At 41.6% G+C, this 21568-nt stretch overlaps 1 protein-coding gene across 1 annotated transcript in view; it reads left to right on the top strand.

Moving 5' to 3' along the window:
* Positions 1-21568, top strand: part of FRAS1 (Fraser extracellular matrix complex subunit 1) — a 471835-nt gene that overhangs the window by 371630 nt on the left and 78637 nt on the right. The window contains exons 42-49 of the mRNA XM_055297229.2: positions 2050-2240; positions 3256-3409; positions 4890-5153; positions 6986-7174; positions 8612-8731; positions 9015-9194; positions 20935-21059; positions 21357-21497. Of these exons, the coding sequence (XP_055153204.2) occupies positions 2050-2240; positions 3256-3409; positions 4890-5153; positions 6986-7174; positions 8612-8731; positions 9015-9194; positions 20935-21059; positions 21357-21497 (1364 nt within the window). The remainder of the gene's footprint in view (positions 1-2049; positions 2241-3255; positions 3410-4889; positions 5154-6985; positions 7175-8611; positions 8732-9014; positions 9195-20934; positions 21060-21356; positions 21498-21568) is intronic.

Below are 21568 nucleotides of genomic sequence, written 5' to 3'. Positions count from 1 at the left end.
CTTTTCACCAACAAAAGAAAGAATAATTGTTTTATTAGGTATGAAATCTAATAGCATGGAGCCTGAATTCCTTCAGGACTGGCACAAACAAGACAGGACCCACCTCGATTCCCTCTGGGTATCACTGTGTTCCAGTGCTATGCAGTAATGGATGTTCACAATGATTGCCTGTGCGCATCAACACCTATTTAATTTGCACATCATATGCTCTGTTTAAAGAAAGCAGGTAGCACATTAATAAGAATGATTTATGTCAAAAATAGAAGGTAATGTTTTTTAAATGGAAAGGATTGGAGCTTAAACTTCAGTGACAGATTCACTTGTTTAATAGCTTGTTCTCCAGTGATTTAAAATGAGGCACTATTATATTTGTTTATATTTTTAGGCATCATTTACTTTACTTAGGCTTTTTATTTTTTTGAGACAGGGTCTCGCCTCATCGCCCAGGTCAGAGTGCAATGACATAATCACTACTCACTGTAGCCTCGACCTCCCAGGCTCAAGTGATTCTCCTACCTCAGCCTCCCAAGTATCTGGGACTACAGGCATGCATCATCATGCCTGGCAAATTTTTGGTGGGGTAATTTTTGTAGAGACAGGGTCTCGCTAAGTTGCCTAGTCTGGTCTTGAAGTCCTGGGCTCAAGTAATCCTCCTGCCTTGGCCTCCCGAAGTGTTGGGATTACAGGCATGAGCCGCCATGCCCAGCCACTACTTAGGCTATTTTTGACTCAAATAAAGAAGCCACATTTCTCCTGTTTAGACTGATAAATTTAAGAAAAAAGTAAAAATTGGGAGGAATTTTAGCCCTTCCTTCTGGAAACCCTGAACTGTGTAGCCTAATGATTATTGGGTCACTGGCCACTTAGACCTCTCTCAGCTTCTGGTGCCTAGAGGAATAAAATCTGAGGGGTAAAATTTAAGAAAATTCACGTCATTGAAGAAAAAAAATTGTGTTGAGCTCTTCTTTCAAATGAATTCTGATAAATATGACACTGTCTACAATTCAGGAAGTTAATAGCCTTTTAATTTTTAATCTGATCTTTGCAAAGGGTCATGGAGAAGGGAAGGGGAAAGCCTGTTGCCTTCAGATCTGCTAGCTGCACTTTTCTGTGTTGATGTATATCCAGGCAATGTTTGAAAACACAAGGGTTTTCTTGTTCTCCTCTTTCTAGAATAACATTGTGGTGACAATTTCAAATCAATCAATTAGACTCAAATTAAAATCAAGTAAAAGACAAGACATCTATAATTTAGATATTGCTTACTCTTCCCCTGGGCCTTTTGCAGTGTTTGGAGTTGGGATGAGAGGAGTAATCTGAGCCAGCATTTTCTGTGGAGCTCTGAATGGTAACTGGGCATCTCAGTACCTGAATGGTGGTACCCAAGCGCCTCAGTGCCTGAATCCCACTTGAGCGTCATAATATCTGAACGGTACCTGAGCTCTGAATGGTCCTGGAGCATCATAATAGCCCTGGTGCTCCATCCCAGGGGCTGGGCTCTGACCCATGCAGAGGTTCCCTTAAGAAACTGGGAGGTCCAATGAAAACATGCTGCAGATGTTTCTTCGATTGAAAAAAATACAGTTAACCCTACAGATGTTCTTAGATTAAAAGATATGCATTTAACATTTTCTTATGTAGTGAAAGAGGGTTCCTCATGCAGGATATGCCAGATAGAATGGTTCTGAAACTAGCTGGAGCTTAAGGTAGAATCTCTGCTTCAGAAGTTATGATCAGAGACTCCTAATAAAACAACCAGTGGTTCTATGTTATATAAATTATTGTAAGTTTTTTTGCATATTATCTCATTTGATTCCTTTTGGAAATGGCAGGGCAGGTATATCCATTTATAGATGAGAAATAGTCAGTGAGGAAATGGATCTGACCCAGGCCTTCCAATTCCTGGTCTTGTGCTTATCCCACTCTCTCAACTTTACCCTCAAATACATTTCTTTTTTTTTGCTGAAAATGATACCTTGTTTTCTAGTTCAGCCTAGTAAGCAGGAATTGATAGATCAAGGTAAAAATGCTCTCTTGATGTTGATGCAGGTGATCGTTTTGGCCCTGAAACTACCAGTGACCTAGAGGCATCATTTCCTATTCAAGACGTCCTGGAAAACTACATTTACTACTTTCAGAGTGTTCATGAAAGCATTGAGCCAACCCATGATATTTTTAGTTTTTATGTGAGTGATGGAACCAGTCGTTCAGAAATTCACAGCATCAATATCACCATCGAGGTAAAGACTTTGGAAGTTGGAAAGGTTGAGCCCTTGACCACAATATTTCACACCATTAGAGAGCTTTCTTTATAGGGACTCAAAAGCAAAGAAGATTGGATTTGACCTTCAAAATTGAAGGTCACTTTTAAAATATAGCCTTCAGGAATCTTGTAGAATTAAGGTTGGCATTTCGGGAAGGCTTGAGTTAGAAATCTAAATTTCCATTTCAGGATTGAATTTATTTGTTCGGTGTGAAAAACAGTTTGTGAAGGTCAGAGATGCTTTGCCAGTCGCATATTTAAATGAAAACTTATATATGTCTATTTTTCTCTGAAATTGTGTTTGGTTCTATATGCATATTTGCCTTTTCTTATTTTACTGCATTTATTTATTTAATTATAACATCAAAGAAACGTGTTCCTTGATGTCGTATTTATTCTCATTTGAGCAACTACACAGGCTTGCTCTACCAAGTGAGAGGCACGGGGGAGGGGAAAGATAAATCTCAGAATGAAATACCCTCTGCCTTGCGAAAATAAAATGTAAAGAACCCTTGGCACTCTTAAGGGTCGGTGGTGGAAAGGGGCTGGCACCAGGGCAGGGAGACAGCTTTAGAGACCCACACTTTCAAATATAGTGTCCTTCTACAGGTACTGTAATATGCTTAGCGTTTTCTAAGAGAGTTCTGAGTTCAATTAGTATGGTCTTTTATCTTCAAAATAGATTAATACTTGTACTTGTCAAAGCACATATCCATATTTTTGGTCTGGAAGATATGGTCCTTGTACTTATGGAAGATATCTGAGAAAACTTTTATGAAATGTCCAGCAGCTTCTTTTGAAGGGGGCATTTTGTTGCCTGGACTTGCTCTCTTTTCAAACTAACTATTTTGCTTGGGAAGTAAAGATGGTGACACATTAAATGCTATTTTGACAGTGAGCGTTTCTGTAGCAATGATACCGTCTCTGAATAATGTGCATTTTCTTTCTTCTTAAATATCTGTGTGAGATCTAATAGTTTATGCTTTAATCAGAGGAAGAACGATGAGCCTCCCAGGATGATCTTGCAGCCCCTCAGAGTGCAGCTGAGCTCGGGAGTGGTGATAAGCAATTCTTCTTTGAGCCTGCAAGACCTGGACACCCCAGATAATGAGCTCATTTTTGTATTGACAAAAAAGCCTGACCACGGTAGGACACAAACTGCTATGAAAAGCTTCTTAATTGAGATGCCCATGGGCTATTGGAATAAACACAAATATTTCAGTTAATTATTTCTTTTCTTGTATATGGTACATTCTTTGCATCAAAGTATAATCGAATTCACAGCTGGCTAATATTTTTTCAGAGTCCTGGTAGACATCAGTTGTTTAAGAAGCCTCAATCCCAGTTAATTGGTGTCTCTGAAGTTTAATTTCAGCTGTTTTTTTGCTTTTCTATGTAACCTTAAGCAAAAAAGTTTTCAGAATTTGCCTATTCTCTTCTCAGAGTTCCCATATCATCTTCTCAGGGTAGACATCAGTGTTTAATAATCTTGAGCCATTTTATGTACCCTTGTAGAGGCATGCTAGATGTCTTTATGAACTTGTTCCTTTTGCAAAAAAAAAAAAAAAAAAAAGCACTTTTCCTCATTTAAACCAGATGCAAAAGCCACTTTTGGGATCTTCTACCAACTTCTTTTTTTTTTTTTTTGAGACGGATCTCGCTCTGTCGCCCAGGCTGGAGTGCAGTGGCGCAATCTCGGCTCACTGCAAGCTCCGTCTCCCGGGTTCACGCCATTCTCCTGCCTCAGCCTCTCCGAGTAGCTGGGACTACAGGCGCCCGCCACCACGCCCGGCTAATTTTTTTTTTTTGTATTTTTAGTAGAGACGGGGTTTCACCGTGGTCTTGATCTCCTGACCTCGTGATCTGCCCGCCTCGGCCTCCCAAAATGCTGGGATTACAAGCGTGAGCCACCGCGCCCAGCCTACCTACTTCTTTTTTTTAAGAGCCATCTCCCCAGTTATTGGCTAAAGCTCTGGAATGCAAGTGGTGTGTCTCAATTCGTTGTAATGCTCATTGGTCTTTTAAAGATTAAATTGTTGCTGTCGATGAAGGGTTAATAGAAAAGACTGTTGGGCACTGTATTTTAGCTTGCTTCCATTCACTTTCACTTTCTTGAGTGAAGCACTTTGACTGTCCCATTGTGGTACAGGACCCTTGAAAACAGAAATATATGCTTCAATCTAAAGATGCTTAGTGTCTCTCTTAATTGAAAAGGAATTTAAAGCATATTCCCATCTCTCCCTCTAGATGCCCTAAGAGAAGTACAGTGAGTGCTATTTTCACTTTGCAGAAGGGAAAAATAAGATTTAGATAATGAAGTGAGTTTGAATTCATGGAGGGAGATGTGATTTGTAAGTCACTGTATTACCACATCCATCTGTGTCTCCTTAAGAGACTTTTTAACTAGGATAAGTGGGACTTTGTCTTCTTTATTTGTATATGAGGCCACAGAGCAGCACCCTGTGGTTATATATAAAATGCTAAGCTGTTGGCACCAAGAGCCTCTGAAGCACTTGACATTCTACCCAGACTCATACTACTTGGAAAAATCAGACAATGTTTTGAATCATATATATATATATATGTATTCTGCCATTGTTTTGCTTTTCTTTACCTCTTCCCTCAGGTCGTCTACTCTGGAGGCAAACTGCTTCTGAGCCTCTGGAGAATGGGAGAGTTTTAGCCCAGGGCTCTACCTTCACCTACCAGGATATCCTAGCTGGGCTGGTTGGGTACGTGCCTAGTGTCCCTGGCGTGGTCATGGATGAGTTCCAGTTCTCCCTCACTGATGGCCTCCACATGGACACGGGGAGGATGAAGATCTACATAGAACTGCCTACAAGTGACACACCTCACTTGGCTATAAATCGAGGCCTACAGCTCTCAGCAGGTACCACAGAAATAAAGGAGAGTGGCCATGGTTTTTCTATCCTTATTTCTTCTTTGTCCAGTATGCAGTACTTTCTTGCATGTTAGTGATGTGGGTGCATCTTAAAGTAGCTGTTCCATACTTGGGGAGATTGGAGTTTTGGAAAACTATTGTTTTTGGGATACTAAAAATTGTTAGTGACAAATGTGAACCTCTAAAATTCTTTGGACCACATTCCTATGTCTGTGAATTAAAGAAAAGGTTGAGAAGAGTTTATAATATTTCCAGGGCCCTCAAAAATCTTAATTTATTCAACTACTCCTAGGCCCAGGTTTCCTCTAACATTACTCCCGTTCAGCAAACCCCATGGAAACAAATAACGAAATATAGCAGAATTTTTAAGACGCTTATTTTTATACAAAATGCATGGAGGAAAGCTGGGAAACCATCATGCATTAAACGTGATTATACAAATAATTGAGAATTATCAGATATGGTATTCCAGGGTTTAACATTCACAATTTTGCTCATGTTTAAGCAACATTGGAGGACCTGTGACAAGTGTTAGTCTTGAACAATTTGCAGTAGGAAGTTACTTAATTAAGGAGTGGACCTTTTGCCCAGGTGTCTGCATCTTACTAGAGTTCTGTTGTTTCTTTGTTCTTAGTTTCATGTGTATTTTGCAGTGAAAAATGTATGGTATAATAGTATTGGAAAACTTAGTAGTTCTCAAAAGTCTTAAATATCAAGTCTGAGATTTGACTTTATCCTACTTATAAGCTAATAAACTAGCCTGTTACTGTTTCATGGATGCTGGTAAAAGATACAAGATTCCTCTATCAGAAATACGGCACTCTTGTTACTTACAGCACAGCAGGCAACATGGGCATCAGCAGGTTTGCATCGGTCCCCTCTGCCATCCCAGTCCCATAGGGGTAATGTAGAGGGCCCAGACAGACACTTTCACGTGCAGTAGGATGCATTACAGAGGGGAATACTGAGCTTGGAGAATTCTCCATGTTACAGCAGCAGAATGCAAGTCTTATTTTTGTCTGAGAGGAAGACATTACCTCATCCCTCAAGGTTGCTGTCTGAGAGATGGCCTGGGTAAAGCATGGTCAGGGCCTTGTGTTCTTGGTATTACCCACTAAGAACATGTCACTCCAAACACCAGGATGTATTATGCATGAATAACTAGGCTCTACTTCACCGGGATTTACTATTTTTAACATGATAAAGCGGCTGGGTAATAAAGCAAGTGACAAGACCCTGAGAAGAGGAGTTTGCCATTAGCCAGGGCCTTATCTTCATCCCCAACACCTGTGCAGTGTCCAGGGCCCAGAGGCTCAGATCTCCTTGCTCCTAACATCCTCTGTCCTGAGGGATGCTGATTTTCACTACTTGGTCTGACATGGCAACAAGGTATGTTTGAGTTTATGTAAAGCTATATTTTTCTGATTTGGTGATTCTCAAGACAGTAAATAAACTAAATCCAAGCAGGTTTCATCATAGATCTAGGAGTTATTTTTGTCACAGAACTGGGAGTTATTCCACAGATCTAGGTACTAACAGATAGGTCACTGAGTCAGAGGAGCATAGGAGAGAATGAAAATGGATCAGAAGGAAAAAAGCGTTTAGGTGTTGACTCAAGGGAAAATGAGTAAATTGAAATGTCGGTACTCCTTCACTAGGGAAATTATAATTTATTCAGCTGGAAACTGAGAAGGGCAAGTGCCTGGTGCCTAGACCCAATGAATATGTGATAATTTAGCCTCCAGTCTCCTAAAATCATTTGACGTCCCATTCAAAGGAAATATTGGGGAATAACCTACTCTCTTCTGTTCTCTTCCAAGGGTCTGTAGCACGCGTCACAGAACAGCACTTGAAAGTGACAGATATTGACTCAGATGACCATCAGGTTATGTACATCATGAAGGAAGATCCTGGTGCAGGGCGCCTACAGATGGTGAAGCATGGCAACCTGGAGCAAATTTCTATTAAAGGCCCTATCCGAAGTTTCACCCAGGCAGACATTAGCCAAGGTCAGCCAGTTCTCTTCTGCCTACCAGGCTTCCATAGACTGTACCTACACTAGTAAAATGAGAATTAAATGTCTGGTAGTCTATGGCAATAAACTGTGCACTCTTTGTTTTGAAGAGCTTCCTTTGTTCTCTTCCTTGTTTTCTCATTTTTTTTTCTTTTTGTTTTTAAAAAAGCCCTATCTTTCTTGGTTGAAATGTGTTCATGCTTTGACTTAGCATTGACAGCATTTGCAGCTATTTTGGAGAGAAAAAGTTATTTTGACTTGCTCTGATGCTAAAACGTGTATATGAGAGAGAGAGAAGGAAAAAAGAAGTGAGTTGGGATGGATTAAGGTGAAAATTATGCCTTCCTTAGGTGAGCAATTTATATCTCTTTTCAGCTCCCCAAAGAGCACAAGTTAATGAACTAAGCAAAATGGAAGGGCATAAATCGGAGCTGCCTAGGGGAAATTACATGCCTCATCCCTCCATCAGGAAATGCTGATGTAACGTAAAGGCGTAAATGTTAAATGCTACGTAGTTACTGTACAGTGCTTTCAGGGATACAAAAGGGAAAAAAAGTTATATATTGGGGAAAACGTAATCCAAAGTCTTGTGATTATGTGCAATTCTGTTTAGAAGTGGAAATATACCCCTGCGGATAAGAAACAAGGGTCCTGCCCACACACTAACATCTAAAATTGACAACAGCTGAATTCTCATTGGACCCGGCTGTGCTTTAGTGAAGGGGAGTGGAAGAGGCAAAAGGAAAGCAATTCCTTAATTATTTCATATGTCGGTGTCTACTTTTAAAAGATAAGACCAGCCCCCTCTTCCCAGAGATTTGGTTATATTTACATAACCAAATTGATAGATGCTTTTAAGTGATGCTGTAGGTTAACAAAAATGTAATACATTTTTGTTGTACTTCTCCTTTTAGATCCTTTCGAGTTCTATGTGGAGTTTATTTATTTGTTGGTTGGCTATAGCCCATGTTGCTCCATGAACTGGGCAATGAAAAGTGAAGAGTTCTGGGAGAATGTGAGGTGCAGCTCTGTGTCTTCTTGCCCTTGTGATTCCGATATATAATAGGGTCACTCCAGGTGACGTGGGTGTGGTCAGTGCACATTTACACATGGGCAGTTTTGTGGATCTAGTTTTCATGAGGTATCCTTAGATGCTGAGCTGATCTTTCAAAAAGGCTCAGCCTTAACCATGAGAAATGTCACTTGGGGTGATTTTGTTATGAGAAGGTCTTTGGTTATGAGAAAGTAGATGGTGGGAGAGGAAAAGGAGGAAATGAAAACTTTAGATTAAAATGTCAAAAGCGGTGTCAAAGCAAGGAAGGTGTGAACTGATTCATTGGTGTGAACACCAATTGAATTCCCACCTCTTGCTTCAGAAATAAGGGCAGAAAGCACTAATAGCAAATCTTGATTTTTTTTTTCCTTTTTATAGGCCATGTAGAATATAGTCATGGAACAGGAGAACCTGGAGGGAGCTTTGCTTTTAAATTTGATGTGGTTGATGGAGAAGGCAACAGATTGATTGACCAGTCATTTTCCATCAGCGTTCTAGGTAAAGAGACATTTGATTTTCTAATATAAAACTATTTTAGCAGTTCTGAGGTTATATAGTTTTCACTTTGTTCACCTCGAGGCTCGAGTCCTTCCCTTTACCTAGCTGGTGTGGAAACTGAAAATCATACCCCCTTTATTGCACGAAGCCCTGGCTCCTTGGTGTGCTCTCTGACACACAGGCCTAGAGATGACTCTGACCTTACTTCTTGGCACCAGGCCTAGAATTAAAGAAAGGAGGCTGAGAAGATCCCATTTCAAATCACTATTTCTGATATTTTCAGAAGACAAATCCCCACCAGTCATCATCACCAATAAAGGACTGGTCTTGGATGAAAACTCAGTGAAGAAAATCACCACCCTGCAGCTGTCTGCCACTGACCAGGACAGTGGGCCTACAGAATTGATCTACAGAATCACCAGACAGCCCCAGCTGGGCCACCTGGAACATGCAACATCACCAGGTAAGTCTATCATCTCTTAATTTACTGAATCAAAACTTAGGCCTTAGTAAGTATTGAGGGCAGCCACATCATGTATCTTGTATACTTAGAATCTGCCTTAATTCATGTTTATTTTCTGCCTCACTAATTTTGACCATTATACACTGGCTTGTATTATACTTAGCACACAGCAGGTGCTTAATGATTACTCACTGAAGGTAAATTAAAAATTACATGTAAAATTTTCTATATGCAATCTTGTCTCCACAACTAGATGGTAAATTCCTTTAGGGCAAACACTGCATCCTGCTTTTCATCTATACTCCCTTGAGCACATGGCATTGTGCAAGGCATTCTGCATGGCTTAAAAATTCAATCCAGTGAATAGTGAGTGAGCAAATGTACTGAGCAAGATTCTGGTTGAGCTGCTGCTCAGGAAATGAAGATGAATGAGATACAGTCCTTGCCCTCCAGAGTTCTCTATTGGGTAAGATAAGGAACCTCTGCACATAACCATAACTCAGGGGAAAATATGGCAGGTGTTTTAAGAAAGGTATAAACATGGTGTTGTAGGAGTTTAAAAGTAGGATAGGCTACATTGGGTGAGAAAGTGCACAGAGGTGGCATTTAAGGGTGCCCTTGGAAGGCAGAGTTTGGGTATACAGAATTTTTATTCTTTCCAGAGATGGGAATAGCATGGGAGGCACATTCAAAAAACAACAAGTAGGCCAATTTAACTGAAGCACATATTCTAAAAATAGTAGGCGATGGGGCTCATGGATAGTTTGTGGAGGATCTTCAAAGCTGGGATAAGTAACCTCTATTTAATTTAATAGGCAATAGTGAGTCACTGTGGAATTCTGAGCAAGGAAGAAAAGTGAAATTCATCAGATAGTGTCTAACAGGGTGAACTGAAGGAAGAGAAAAGGAGGCAGTGGCAGGGGTTAGAAAGCTTTCACATTTGGCCAGGTAGAAGGTAGTTGGGTTTCACCTAGAGCAGCAGCCATGAGAATAGTAAGATGAGAATAATGTGAGAGAGAATTTCTATACCTAGTAAGCATTCAATAGACATTTGTTGGTTGAATGAAGGACAGAAGAAAGGAAGGAATTTCAGGGGAGAACCTACACAAGCTGGGAGCTGAATGGATGTGAGTGACAAGAGATATTTGCTGAATACACAATCTAGAGCCAGGTGCAGTGGCTCACACCTCTAATCTCAGCACTTTGGGAGGCTGAGGTGGGAAGATCTCACTTGAGTCCAGGAGTTTGAGACCAGCCTGGGCAACATAGTGAGACCCCGTTTCTTTTCTTTTCTTTTCTTTTTAAAGGCCAGATGTGGTGGTGCACATTTGTAGTTGTAGCTACTTGGGAGGCTGAGGCAGGAGGATTGCTTGAGCCTGGGATTTGAGGCTGCAGTGATCTGTGATTGCACCACTGCACTGCAGCTTGGTGACAGAGCAAGACCCTATCTCAAAAAAAAGATAATCTAAAGGTAGAATTATCTTTATTTCTTGGAACATAGAGGCAGTGACAGCACGTTGGAGTTTTAGAGCTTCATGGATTCTTTTCAGATTTTAGGTTATAGAGTCTTCATTAATTCAACAAGGGAAACGGAAAAACGGGGGCAGTTCCTGCCCTGATTGTACTCGCTTTCTAACTCAAGGATTCCAACAACAAGCAAGCAAAGCAAGCACATATATGCTGTGTCAGATGGTGATGAGTGTCTAGAAGTAAGGGTATTCCTGGGAGAACACAGAGAGCAAGCAGGTGAGGGAACGCCTCTGTAATAATAAGATGACAGTTGAGCAGACATCTGAAGAAAGCCAGGGAGCTGGCCATGCTGATACATTAAAAAAAAAAAAAAAAAAAAAGGGCATTCCAGACAGAGGGATCAGCAAATGTCAACATCCTGAGGCAGGTTCCGTCAGGCAAATCACGTTCAAGATGCAACAAGGAGACCAGGGTGGCTGCAGCAGAGTGAATGAAGGGGAGACTTGGGAGAGATGAGCTTTAAAAGGTGGAGGGTGATCAAATGGAGGAAGTGAGGGAGGCAGACTGCATCTGGGTCCAGAGCGATGGTGGAGGAGGGCGTGTTGTACGTGTATGGCAGGAGGGCGTACAGAGAGATGGACAGATTGGCTAAAATCCCTAGTGGGAATTAGAGCAAGTCACCTACCTTTTTGTCCGTAAGTTCCTGGGGTAAGTTTGCAGAGCAGCACCCCCAAGACCTTGGCTGCTGAGATATTAGATAAAGAATTCACGAGCTAATTGTCTCCGCCAGAATTCTGTGAGGCTGCTGATTGTATCTCCACAAAGATGAAAGGGCAGACTTGGCTGTTGTGTTAGGCGACTCATCCACACCGTGCAGAGCCTTCAAAAGCTCTGAGCTTCCTCAAGGCACTGCCATTGCCTCCCTGCTGGTCAGTAGCAGCCCCACCTCTTCCCTGACCCCAGCCGTGTTGAGTCCTGTTGGGGAGGCAGGGGCTCCAAATTTGCTTTTTCTGTTTTCACAGCTCTCAGCCTTTCCTGGGCTTAAAATCTGGTTACTGAAACCAAGCCAGCTCTGGTTCAGGAGAGGCCAGTAGGTGATCATGCTTCTCCCTCCTCCTGGAACAGCACCCTCCAAAAGTGGAGGAATGCTGTCTACCTGGGATGGTTCCTTCAGGTGCCCTTTTTCCAATGGGCTTGATTTCCTAATTCACACCTTTCCCAGTCCCTACCAGTTTTTCTCAATCTGCCTGCTTCCAGTAACTCCGAGAAGAGCAGATACAAGGCTCCAGTCCTCTTCTCTTTACTCTGAGGGGCCCCTCCCCATGGCTAATAGAACAAGACTTCCCTGCCCTCCTCATCACCAACCCCACACTGAGCTCTTCTGTTGCTGTTAGCCAGGACTGTCTCCTTCCCTACCTCCCCCAGCTCTACTAAAACTACAAAATTTAGCCAGGTGTGATTGTTTTTACATGTCAAAAGCCTCCCTTTGGAGGAAGTACATGTTGATTACTTACTGGCCTCCCTGAAGGCGGTTGGCTACAGCTTAGCAAAAAGCAGCAGCACCGCACCCCACTTGTCTCAATGGGTGAGGATGGGTTTACCAGAAGTTGGAGTTGAGGGGGTGGGGGGGTTCTGTTATTTCCAAGAAGAGCAGAGCAACTTCTAGGCCAGTGTCTGTAGTACAGGGCACCAAAATATTTATTTGGGGACCAGAGGCCTCCTGGAATTATTATTAATCACTGGTGCTGCAGATACCCTCCTGATGGTTAACTGGAAAATAGACTTATTTTCATGCTGTCTTGCTTGGTCAGCTGATTATAATTGATTGTCCTCTGTAGACAGAAAAGGTGGGGAAATCTCTTCTTCCCCATAGGAGATGTAGGGAGCCATCTGCCTATGCAAACTGTGCAGAAGACAGACCTGAGCCTTCTGTCACCGAAGAGAGTCCAGTCCCTGTATGCACTGTCTTTTCAAGATTGAGCAGGCCACGCCCTCATATCAGGGTTTCCCTCTTATCAGTAGACCCAAAAGACCCTGTTTTTCTTGGGATATTAGAGTAAGGAGTTATATTAACTAGGATAGAAGCTAAGCTGGTGGACCAAGGAGACCCCAAAATATAATGACTTCAACAAGACATTTGTTTTCTCTCAGAGTAATCCAAAGGCAGGTGGCTCAGGGGTGTGAGGTGGCTCAGTGATCCTCAGCATGAGGTTTCTACCTCTGGCCCAAGGTGATTGCCGCAGGTGTGGTCCTCCTCCAGCCAGCAGGAAGAAAGAAAAGGCCAGGGGAGCCCCACATCCATTTTGGTTTTAGGAGCATTACTTGAAGAACACATGTCACTTTTTTTTTTTTTTTTTTTGAGATGGAGTCTCACTCTGTCACCCAGGCTGGAGTGCAGTGGTGTGATCTTGGCTCGTTGCAACCTCCGCCTCCCAGGTTCAAGTGATTCTTGTGCCTCAGCCTCCCAAGTGGCTGGGATTACAGGCACACACCACCACACCTGGCTAAATTTTGTATTTTTAGTAGAGACAGGGTTTCGCCATGTTGGCCAGGTTGGTCTTGAACTCCTGACCTCAAGTGATCTGCCTACTTTGGCATCCGAAAGTGCTATGTTTACAGGCATGAGCCACGTCCTAGGCCTCAAATAACATATATCACCTTCCAGTGGCAAGAGCATATGCATGCAAAGCTGTGAGGTGGCTGGAGAATGTAGGCTCTAACTGGGCATCTAATTACTTAACCAATAGGAGTCATATCTTTTTTAAGCAGGGGAGGAGTAATATTGGAATATAGCAATTTCCAGGACAACACTGGTTTTCAAGGGATAGGGCATTTGTTTTTCACCCTTAGGGTACAAGTTGTCACACTGATTCAGATGGGGATGAAGGGTAATGGTGGCTAAACAAGCATTTAGAGGGTAGAGATAGGGATGCTATTAACAAATGTCCAGCAATGAATGGGATAAGCCCTGAACTAAATAATTGTTCTGTCTAAAAGGCCAGTTGTGGATTAGTGAGAAATAGTAGTCTGTGGCATCTAATCCTAAGTCTGAATCCTTGCTCTTAGTTTTAACTTTATTCCCGGTAGAGCATATTGAAATCACTAGAGCTCCAAGAGACAGCTCTCAACACAACACAATTCTCAACACCTTACTCATTTCAGTCTCACCCCACGTGCTTCATTCAGGAGTTAGGTAGTTGCTGCTTCTGCAATACTTCAAGGAGGGCTACCTCGTGCTGGATTCCCCTCACCAGTTACAACACACCTTCCTCAAAGCCTAAAGTGACATAATGGTTGCTTGGCCAGATGAAGAAAAGATCCTCTCTGATCTGTCAGAATTCCTGAAGGCATTTAGAGACCCATTAAAAGGCCCTTTGCTGATGGGCAACCTGGGGAAAGCCACAGTTGCTTTCCTCCCTCTGTGGAGTCCACCTGAAGCTGAATCAGAGCCCGAAATAAACTTTTCAGATGATGTTAGTGCTTAGCAAAGGCAAACAGAGAAGGACTTCCACACCACAGCAGGGCAGCGGCAGGGGGTACCAGAGGTAGTTCTCCTCGCTGGTCAGCCCCCAAAGCTTCTTAATTCTGTAAAACATCCAGCCTGGGTGACAGAGCGAGACTCCGTCTCAAAAAAAAAAAAAAAAAAAAAAAAAAAAAATAGATGCTGCTTGAAGAAAAGCATTGTGTACAATGCTTAGCTTCATGCAGCCTCTGTGAATCACAGGTTACACGGAGCATTTACTCACCCTTCTGGGAATGTGGAACCAACCCCTGTGTTGTTATTGTTGTTTTAACCATTCTCAGGATCCTATCTTGCTCTTAAATCTTAAAATCAGGCAGTTGAAGAGCTTTACCCTCATCAAATTGAAAATCCTTTCATCAGCTATTTACTAATCACCAACGTACCCACAAAAGTGAGTACCCTCGAGGACGAGTCTAGACGTCTTAAATCCTTAAACCCTTTGGCTGTTACAAAACTCTGCAGGGAACCCTTTCTTGCTAAGAGTTAACTTATCGAGGTGTCGCCCACAAATTTTCCACTTTCTACTTTGTACTCACTGCCAAGTTCTCATTTCTTGAAGGAGCTAAATTAAAGCTCCAAAAAAGGTAAGCCACCTTTCAAACAAGCATCTCTTCCCTTCCTTACCCTAGTTGGCCTTTTAAGCTCACTTCTGAAAGTTCTCAGGGAAGCAGACATTTTGTCCAGAAGCCATAATATCATCTCAACCAGATTTCAAAATGGAGGGACAGCACCATGAGAACCCATGTGGCTTGGACAGATAATATTGTCCTTAGGGAATACACAGTTAGAGAGAGAGAGGTCAAAGTGAGAACTTCCAGGTAATGACCTGGGCTTTGACTCAGCCACCTCCATAAATCAGACTACCCTAGAGTCCAGGCTGCCTCCTGGGATGTGTGAGCTGTAGGATAGTTAAACCTCTTCAGTTGTGCATGCACCCTCAGCCCACTCATAATCCTCATTCCTCACTAGTTTTCTATCTTTGTGGAGGCTAGTCTGTATCATGTCCTCATGTATGGAGAAATCGCAGTAAGAAGCCCCCTTTAGGCTACCTAGTCATGACTGCACTTTAAGGGCCAACCCTTAGCACTTACCAGTTTACCAACAGTCATATGAAGCATTATTTTTATTCACCAGATATAAATAGTCCTCTTGTCAGTAAACCCACACAATTTCTCTTATTAAAAATATTGCAGAATTCGAAACAGAAAACCAAATATCACATGTTCTCAATTACAAGTGAGAGCTTAACATTTGGTATGCGTGGACATAAAGATGGGAACCTTAGACACTGGGGAGGGAGGGAGTGGGGAGAAAAGGCTGAAAAATTTACTATTGGATATTGTGTGCACTATATGGGTGACAGGATCAACAGAAGCCCAAACTTCAGCATCACACCATATACCCTGTAACAAACATGTACATGTACCCCTGAATCTAAAATAATTTTTTAAACCTGCAGAATTCATGTAACTTCAGACATAACCACCACCCCACCTCTGCACAGATCAAATAAGATCAAATACTTGATCTTACTGTCATCCATCATTTTATCTGCTACCTCTGAGGGGGCTATGACTGTTCCAGTTGTAGATATGGCAAAAAAAATACAATGAAATAAGGCAGTGTGTTACACTAGCCTATGTGACTCATATACAGCAGAAAGAAAGCATTTAACAACAACAAAAAAAGAAACCAAAGCAGGTTTTCTGATCATTCTTTCTACTTTTCTATTGTATCAAGGGTTCTCAGCTCTGTTTGGACATTAGAATCACCTGAGTGATTAGAATGTTACACCTTAGAATCACCTGAGTGAGTGGCATGTGTTTAAAAATAATGATGCCTGCGCCCCACCTAGACCAATAAATAGAGTCTCCTAGAGGTGGGGCTTAGAATATGAGTGTCTTTTAAAAGGACCCCAGTGAAATTCTATTTACAGGCTGGGTTGTAATTACATACATATGGTACTTGTCATATTAGAATTGCTTCCTTCCCTCTTTTTCTCCTTGCCTTCCTTTCTCGCTTCAACAAACCCTTACTGAGTAGCTGTTACAAGAGAATACTTACGTTTTTGAAGTAGGGGACATGTAGACAAATATGTGCACATGTGTTTCGGTAGCTGGGCACACACAATTTGGTACACACATAATTCACACACATGTTGGGTAGCAACATGGCAGAGGACAGGGGGAGCCCAAAGCATGCACGGCAGATTCCACCTAAGAGAGGGGCGGGGGTTAGTTGGGAAAGAATTCTCAGAGGTGATGCTTTAGCAACGGTGTTATTTCATTTCCTCTTTATTCCAACCTCTTTCAGTATTGTGAGACCAACCAAAATAGGATGCGCCCATTGTGTTGGTTTGGGTTCTCCCTGAGAGCAGAGGCATATTAGCTTGCTAGGGCTACCATTAAAAAGTTCCACCGAATATGCAGTTTAAACAACAGAAATCTATTGCCAGTTCTGGAGGCTGCAAGTTTGAGATCAAGGTGTTGGTAAGACTGGCTCCTTCTGAGGGCTGTGAAGGAAGGACCTGCCAGGCCTCTCTCCTTGGCTTGGAGATGGCCATCTTCTTGTTCATGTGTTGTTCTCCCTGTTTAGATATGTCTGTATCCAAATTTCCCTTTTTTATGACACCAGTCATATTCGATTAGAGCCCACCCCAATGACCTCATGTGATCTAATTACATCTACAATGACACTATTTCCAGATAAGTTACATTCTGAAATACTGGGGCTTGGGACTTCAACATATGAATTTGTGGTGGGGAAAGGGTGCAATTCAACCCATCACAAGAGGCTTTTCGAAAATCCTGAAGCAAGAAGGCTGAGAGTCTCCCACAGGATGAGCTTGAGATAGAACACAGACACGGGTAACATGCATAGAACTGCCCACAGCTGTGCTGCAAGTGGGAGGACTGAGGCATCATCTAACATGCTGTTAAGAAGGCAATTTCTTCAGAGATGCTTTATTTCCACACCATTTCCCTGGCCTGGACTGTGCTTTCTTTAGCGTGCTGGCCCTCCAGGGGAATTGGAAAGACTGACAGGGTTAATGTGGGTCTCCATAATACTGCCAGATACATAGTTTAGCCAGCAGGTTAGTGATTGAAAACACCTTCAATGGGATTAAAACCCTTCAAGATATTTCAAGTAGCAGCTACCTGCTGTGACAGCGGTAGGGACAATATGTTATTAGAAACACCGCCTTGCTGGCAAATGAGCAGATGAAGTCTTCCAAACCCAATTAGCAAAGGCTAAGATTTTAAAAATAAAAGGTGGATGATGATTGAAAATATAGTCATGTATTGCTTAACAATTCTGAGAAATGCATTGTCAGGCGATTTCATTATTTTGTGAACATCACAGAGTGTGCTTACACAAACCTAGATGGCATAGCCTGCTACACACCTGGGCTCTATGCATACAGCCTGTTGCTCCTAGGCAACAAACCTGTGCAACATGTTACTGTACTGAATACTGTAGACAATTGTAACATGATGGTAAGTATTTGTGTATCTGCACATATCTACACATACAAAAAGTACAGTATTATAATTTTATAGGATCACCATTATATGCAGTCTGTTGTTGACCAAAACTGAAATGTCTTTATGTGATGCATGACTGTATGTGCTCAGTAGAACCTCTTAGGTATAGATTATAGTGGATAATCTAAATTAATTCACCAAATATGGTTTGAGCATCTACTGTGTTCCAGGGATTATTCTAGGTGCACATCAGTGAAGAAACAAGAAAAAATCCTTGTCCTCTTAAAACTCAGGTTCTAGATGTAACTTGTTACCCCTGGCACATATTTATGGGCATCATTTAAATGATAATATTAAAACCCATCAAAATGAATATTTCAGACAAGAAAGAGGATATAGCCAATAAAGCATTTTAGAAGGAACTACTAAAAAATATTGTGTTGTTTTTTCAGTGGTAAGTCTATGAATGATTTTTCTTTCCTACTTGTCTAGATTTTTCACATTCTCTTTAATAGGCATATATTACTTTCGTATTGAAAAAATTTTAAAGAAGAATGAAATCCAGGAAGTTTCTTGTCTAGATAAGTTTTACAAAATGTGCTCCTAGCAGGCGTAAACTTTGAAATTAGACTGCCTCGGGTTTCAATTTCATCACTGCCCCCTTATTAGCTATGTGACATTGGGTACGTCACATAACTTTTTAATTATATAAATTACAGTGTCATGATCTACAAAATGGGGATAACATGCTAACCTCAACCTCCCAGAGTTGTTAAAAGATAAAATTCAACATAGATAAGCAGTCTTTAAACTGTGTTCCACCCGTAGTAGGTGCTCAATATTTGCTAGATTGAATTGAGAAAGTCCCACTAAGATCAAGCCTAGCACTCTCGTGCAATATAGTGAGAATATAAAATGGTACTACCACCTTGGAAAAGCAGTTTAGCAGTTTCCTGAAAAATTAAGCATACACCTAACATATATTCCAGGCATTTCACTCCTAGAGACTTACCAAGAAGAATGAAAGCTTATGTCCATACAAAGATTTGCACACTAATAATCATAGCAGCTTTATATATGGGGCATGCTAAATGAAAGAAACTAGACATGAAATAGTATATACTATATAATTCTATTTATTAAAAAGTAGAGAAAATGCCAACTAATCTGTGGCATCAGAAAGCAATTCATTGGTCGCTTTGGGTTGGGGTAGGCGATGGGAAAGGGAAAGATGGAAGGATTATGAAGCGTAAGTTGGAAACTTGGGGTGATGAATCGGTTCACTATTTTGAATGAGGTGATGGTTTCTGGGTGTGCCAAAGCTTATGAAATCGCACATTTTACACCAGAGGCAGAGGTTCATGCTTGTAATCCCAGCACTTTGGGAGGCCGAGGTGGGCAGATCACCTGAGGTCAGGAGTTAGAGACCAGCCTAGCCTGGCCAACATGGCGAAACCCAGTCTCTACTAAAAATACCAAAATTAGGCAGGCATGGTGGTGCATGCCTGTAATTCCAGCTACTTGGGAGACTGAGGCAGGAGAATCACTTGAACCTGGGAGGTGAAGGTTGCAGTGAGCTAAGATTGTGTCACTGCACTCCAGCCTGGGCAACAAAGTGAGACCCTGTCTCAGAAAAAAAAAAAAAAAAAGAAAAGAAAAGAAAAGAAAAAGAAATTGCACACTCTATATGTAATTTATTTATTATGTGTCAATTTTACCTCAATAAAAAATGTTTAAAAAAATCAATCTCAAGAGGAAGGCAAAGTCTATCACCTTTCTTAATCAGTCTTAGACTTCCATAAAGGGAACAGTGAATTAGGTGACCAGTTGATGGTGAGAATCCAGATGAGATTTTCCTGTGAGCCGTGAAAATGGATTCACAGCAGGGGGAAGAGATTTAAATTTCTCAGTGCAGCAAGTCTGAAGTTATTAAATTTTTAAAGAATGGTATGGATTTCTGTCTAGAGCCAAAAGACAAAGCTATAAGACAGGGTGCTACATTTCTTGCCTGTCAAGAACTGATGTAGCAAGCACAGAAACATAAAATGCCTCATCAAAAAATTAATGCCCCCATATTCGGGAGGCTATTGTATCTGGGTGACAAATTTCACATGGTAAGGGGAGATGCAAATGTAAACCATGTGTGTTGATTTTTTTTAACTTCTTAAAGATAAAGCAGTGATACTGATGTTGCCCTTAAATATAAAAGTCAATGTAGAATTTTTATTTTCTTTGTAGGTTAACAATGACAAATCACAAAACCCAGAAAACAGCAAATCAATTTCAGGGCCAAACTAAAGGACTAGATAAAATGGATTAATACGTCAAAACCCAGAATCAGAAAGAGAGAATTTGTGCTGGAGGATTAAAAGATGTCATTTTCATTTCAGTCTTGATTGGCACCTGGGTATGAGCTCTAGCAGCCCTAAGATAGAAGCAACAATTCCAAGTTGTTTTGCTAAATGTTGTGAGACATTTAAAACAGAGACACTGCACATTTGTGGGATAGTTTACCATTGTTTAAAATTTCTTTCAAGTTTTTTGTTTTAAAAATGACTGGAAAAAAAATTTAACACGATTTTTTCTCTATTATGTTATTAAAGGATATTGTTTTTCCAGGTCATTTTTGATTTGGTATGGAATAATTGCTCATGCCCTAGAGTCATGTGGTAAGTTTTGTTACTGCCTGACTGGCTAAAGTGGGATGGGAGAAGCTAGAATCGTAGACCTGAGAGTTAAAAGGAACCTTGAAGAATATCCAATAAAATTATGGCAGCCAGGGATGGCTCACCAAACCACAGAAACAAGGCCATGTGTAGCCAAGCCCTGTAACGTTAGTTTAAAAGCTAAACCATTATGCAATATTTAAAATGAGGGTAGGTCTTCAGAAAGGACTGTGAAGCTTGGGGGAATACAAAACTGAACAGAGAGGGGCTTGGAGAATAAGACAATGGCTCTACCTTTCGCAGATTTTACCTACATACATAAACCCCAAGAGAAAGAAGAGTAACATTGATTGAACACCTGCTGTTGGCTTTGTGCTTAGAAGCCACTATAATTAAGTTAACATGTGTTCCCACAGAATATATGCTGTTGTATCCACGAATAACTCTAACAACAAGGTCCTCAAGTGAGGGACGTAAATGCTATAAGAAAAATACAAAGGACTCTCTATCTGGTGAGAGTATGACACTTCCCTGCCTTAGATATATGGCTTGCATTTTAATATCCTGTCTCTGTTTCTCTCTTCCCCTTTTTCTAGGTATCCAGATTAGTTCCTTTACTCAAGCTGATCTGACTTCACGAAATGTTCAGTATGTCCATTCTAGTGAGGCTGAGAAACATTCAGATGCCTTCAGCTTTACACTGTCTGATGGAGTCAGTGAGGTAGGTGAGGCACTGGACTCCATCCTTGAAAAGTATTGATTCCTCTCCATCTTCTTTGAATGGAGTAGGCAGAGTGACTAGTGAGAGGAGAGCTTCATTTTCCTCTGCTCTCAGTCAAGGGATAGGGGCAGCCTCTGTAGCCACCTTGGCTCTTGCCCAAGAGGACTCACTCTGGGGCTCCTAATTGTTGACTTGTGCCAGCAATGTGTGAAAGAGAAAAGTAGAGAGCACCTACCTTGGACTTGCTGGGTAGGTGCTAGGGACAGGTGTCCCACCTGCACTTTCCTGCCATTCTAGGTGACTCAGACTTTCCATATCACTCTTCACCCTGTCGATGATTCGCTGCCCATCATACAGAACTTAGGAATGCGGGTGCAGGAGGGCGTGAGGAAGACCATCACAGAGTTTGAGCTTAAGGCGGTGGATGCTGACACAGAGGTAAGAGCACTTCTTCCCCTGGGTTCTCTGGCTAAATGAGAGGCTGACCTGGTGGCAGCTATCACGTTGCA

The sequence above is a fragment of the Symphalangus syndactylus genome, chromosome 10 (genome assembly GCF_028878055.3).
Source record: "Symphalangus syndactylus isolate Jambi chromosome 10, NHGRI_mSymSyn1-v2.1_pri, whole genome shotgun sequence".
Lineage (NCBI taxonomy): Eukaryota > Metazoa > Chordata > Mammalia > Primates > Hylobatidae > Symphalangus > Symphalangus syndactylus.
The sequence above is the reverse complement of the archived record's forward strand: the minus strand, read 5'-3'. Positions and strand labels throughout refer to the sequence as shown.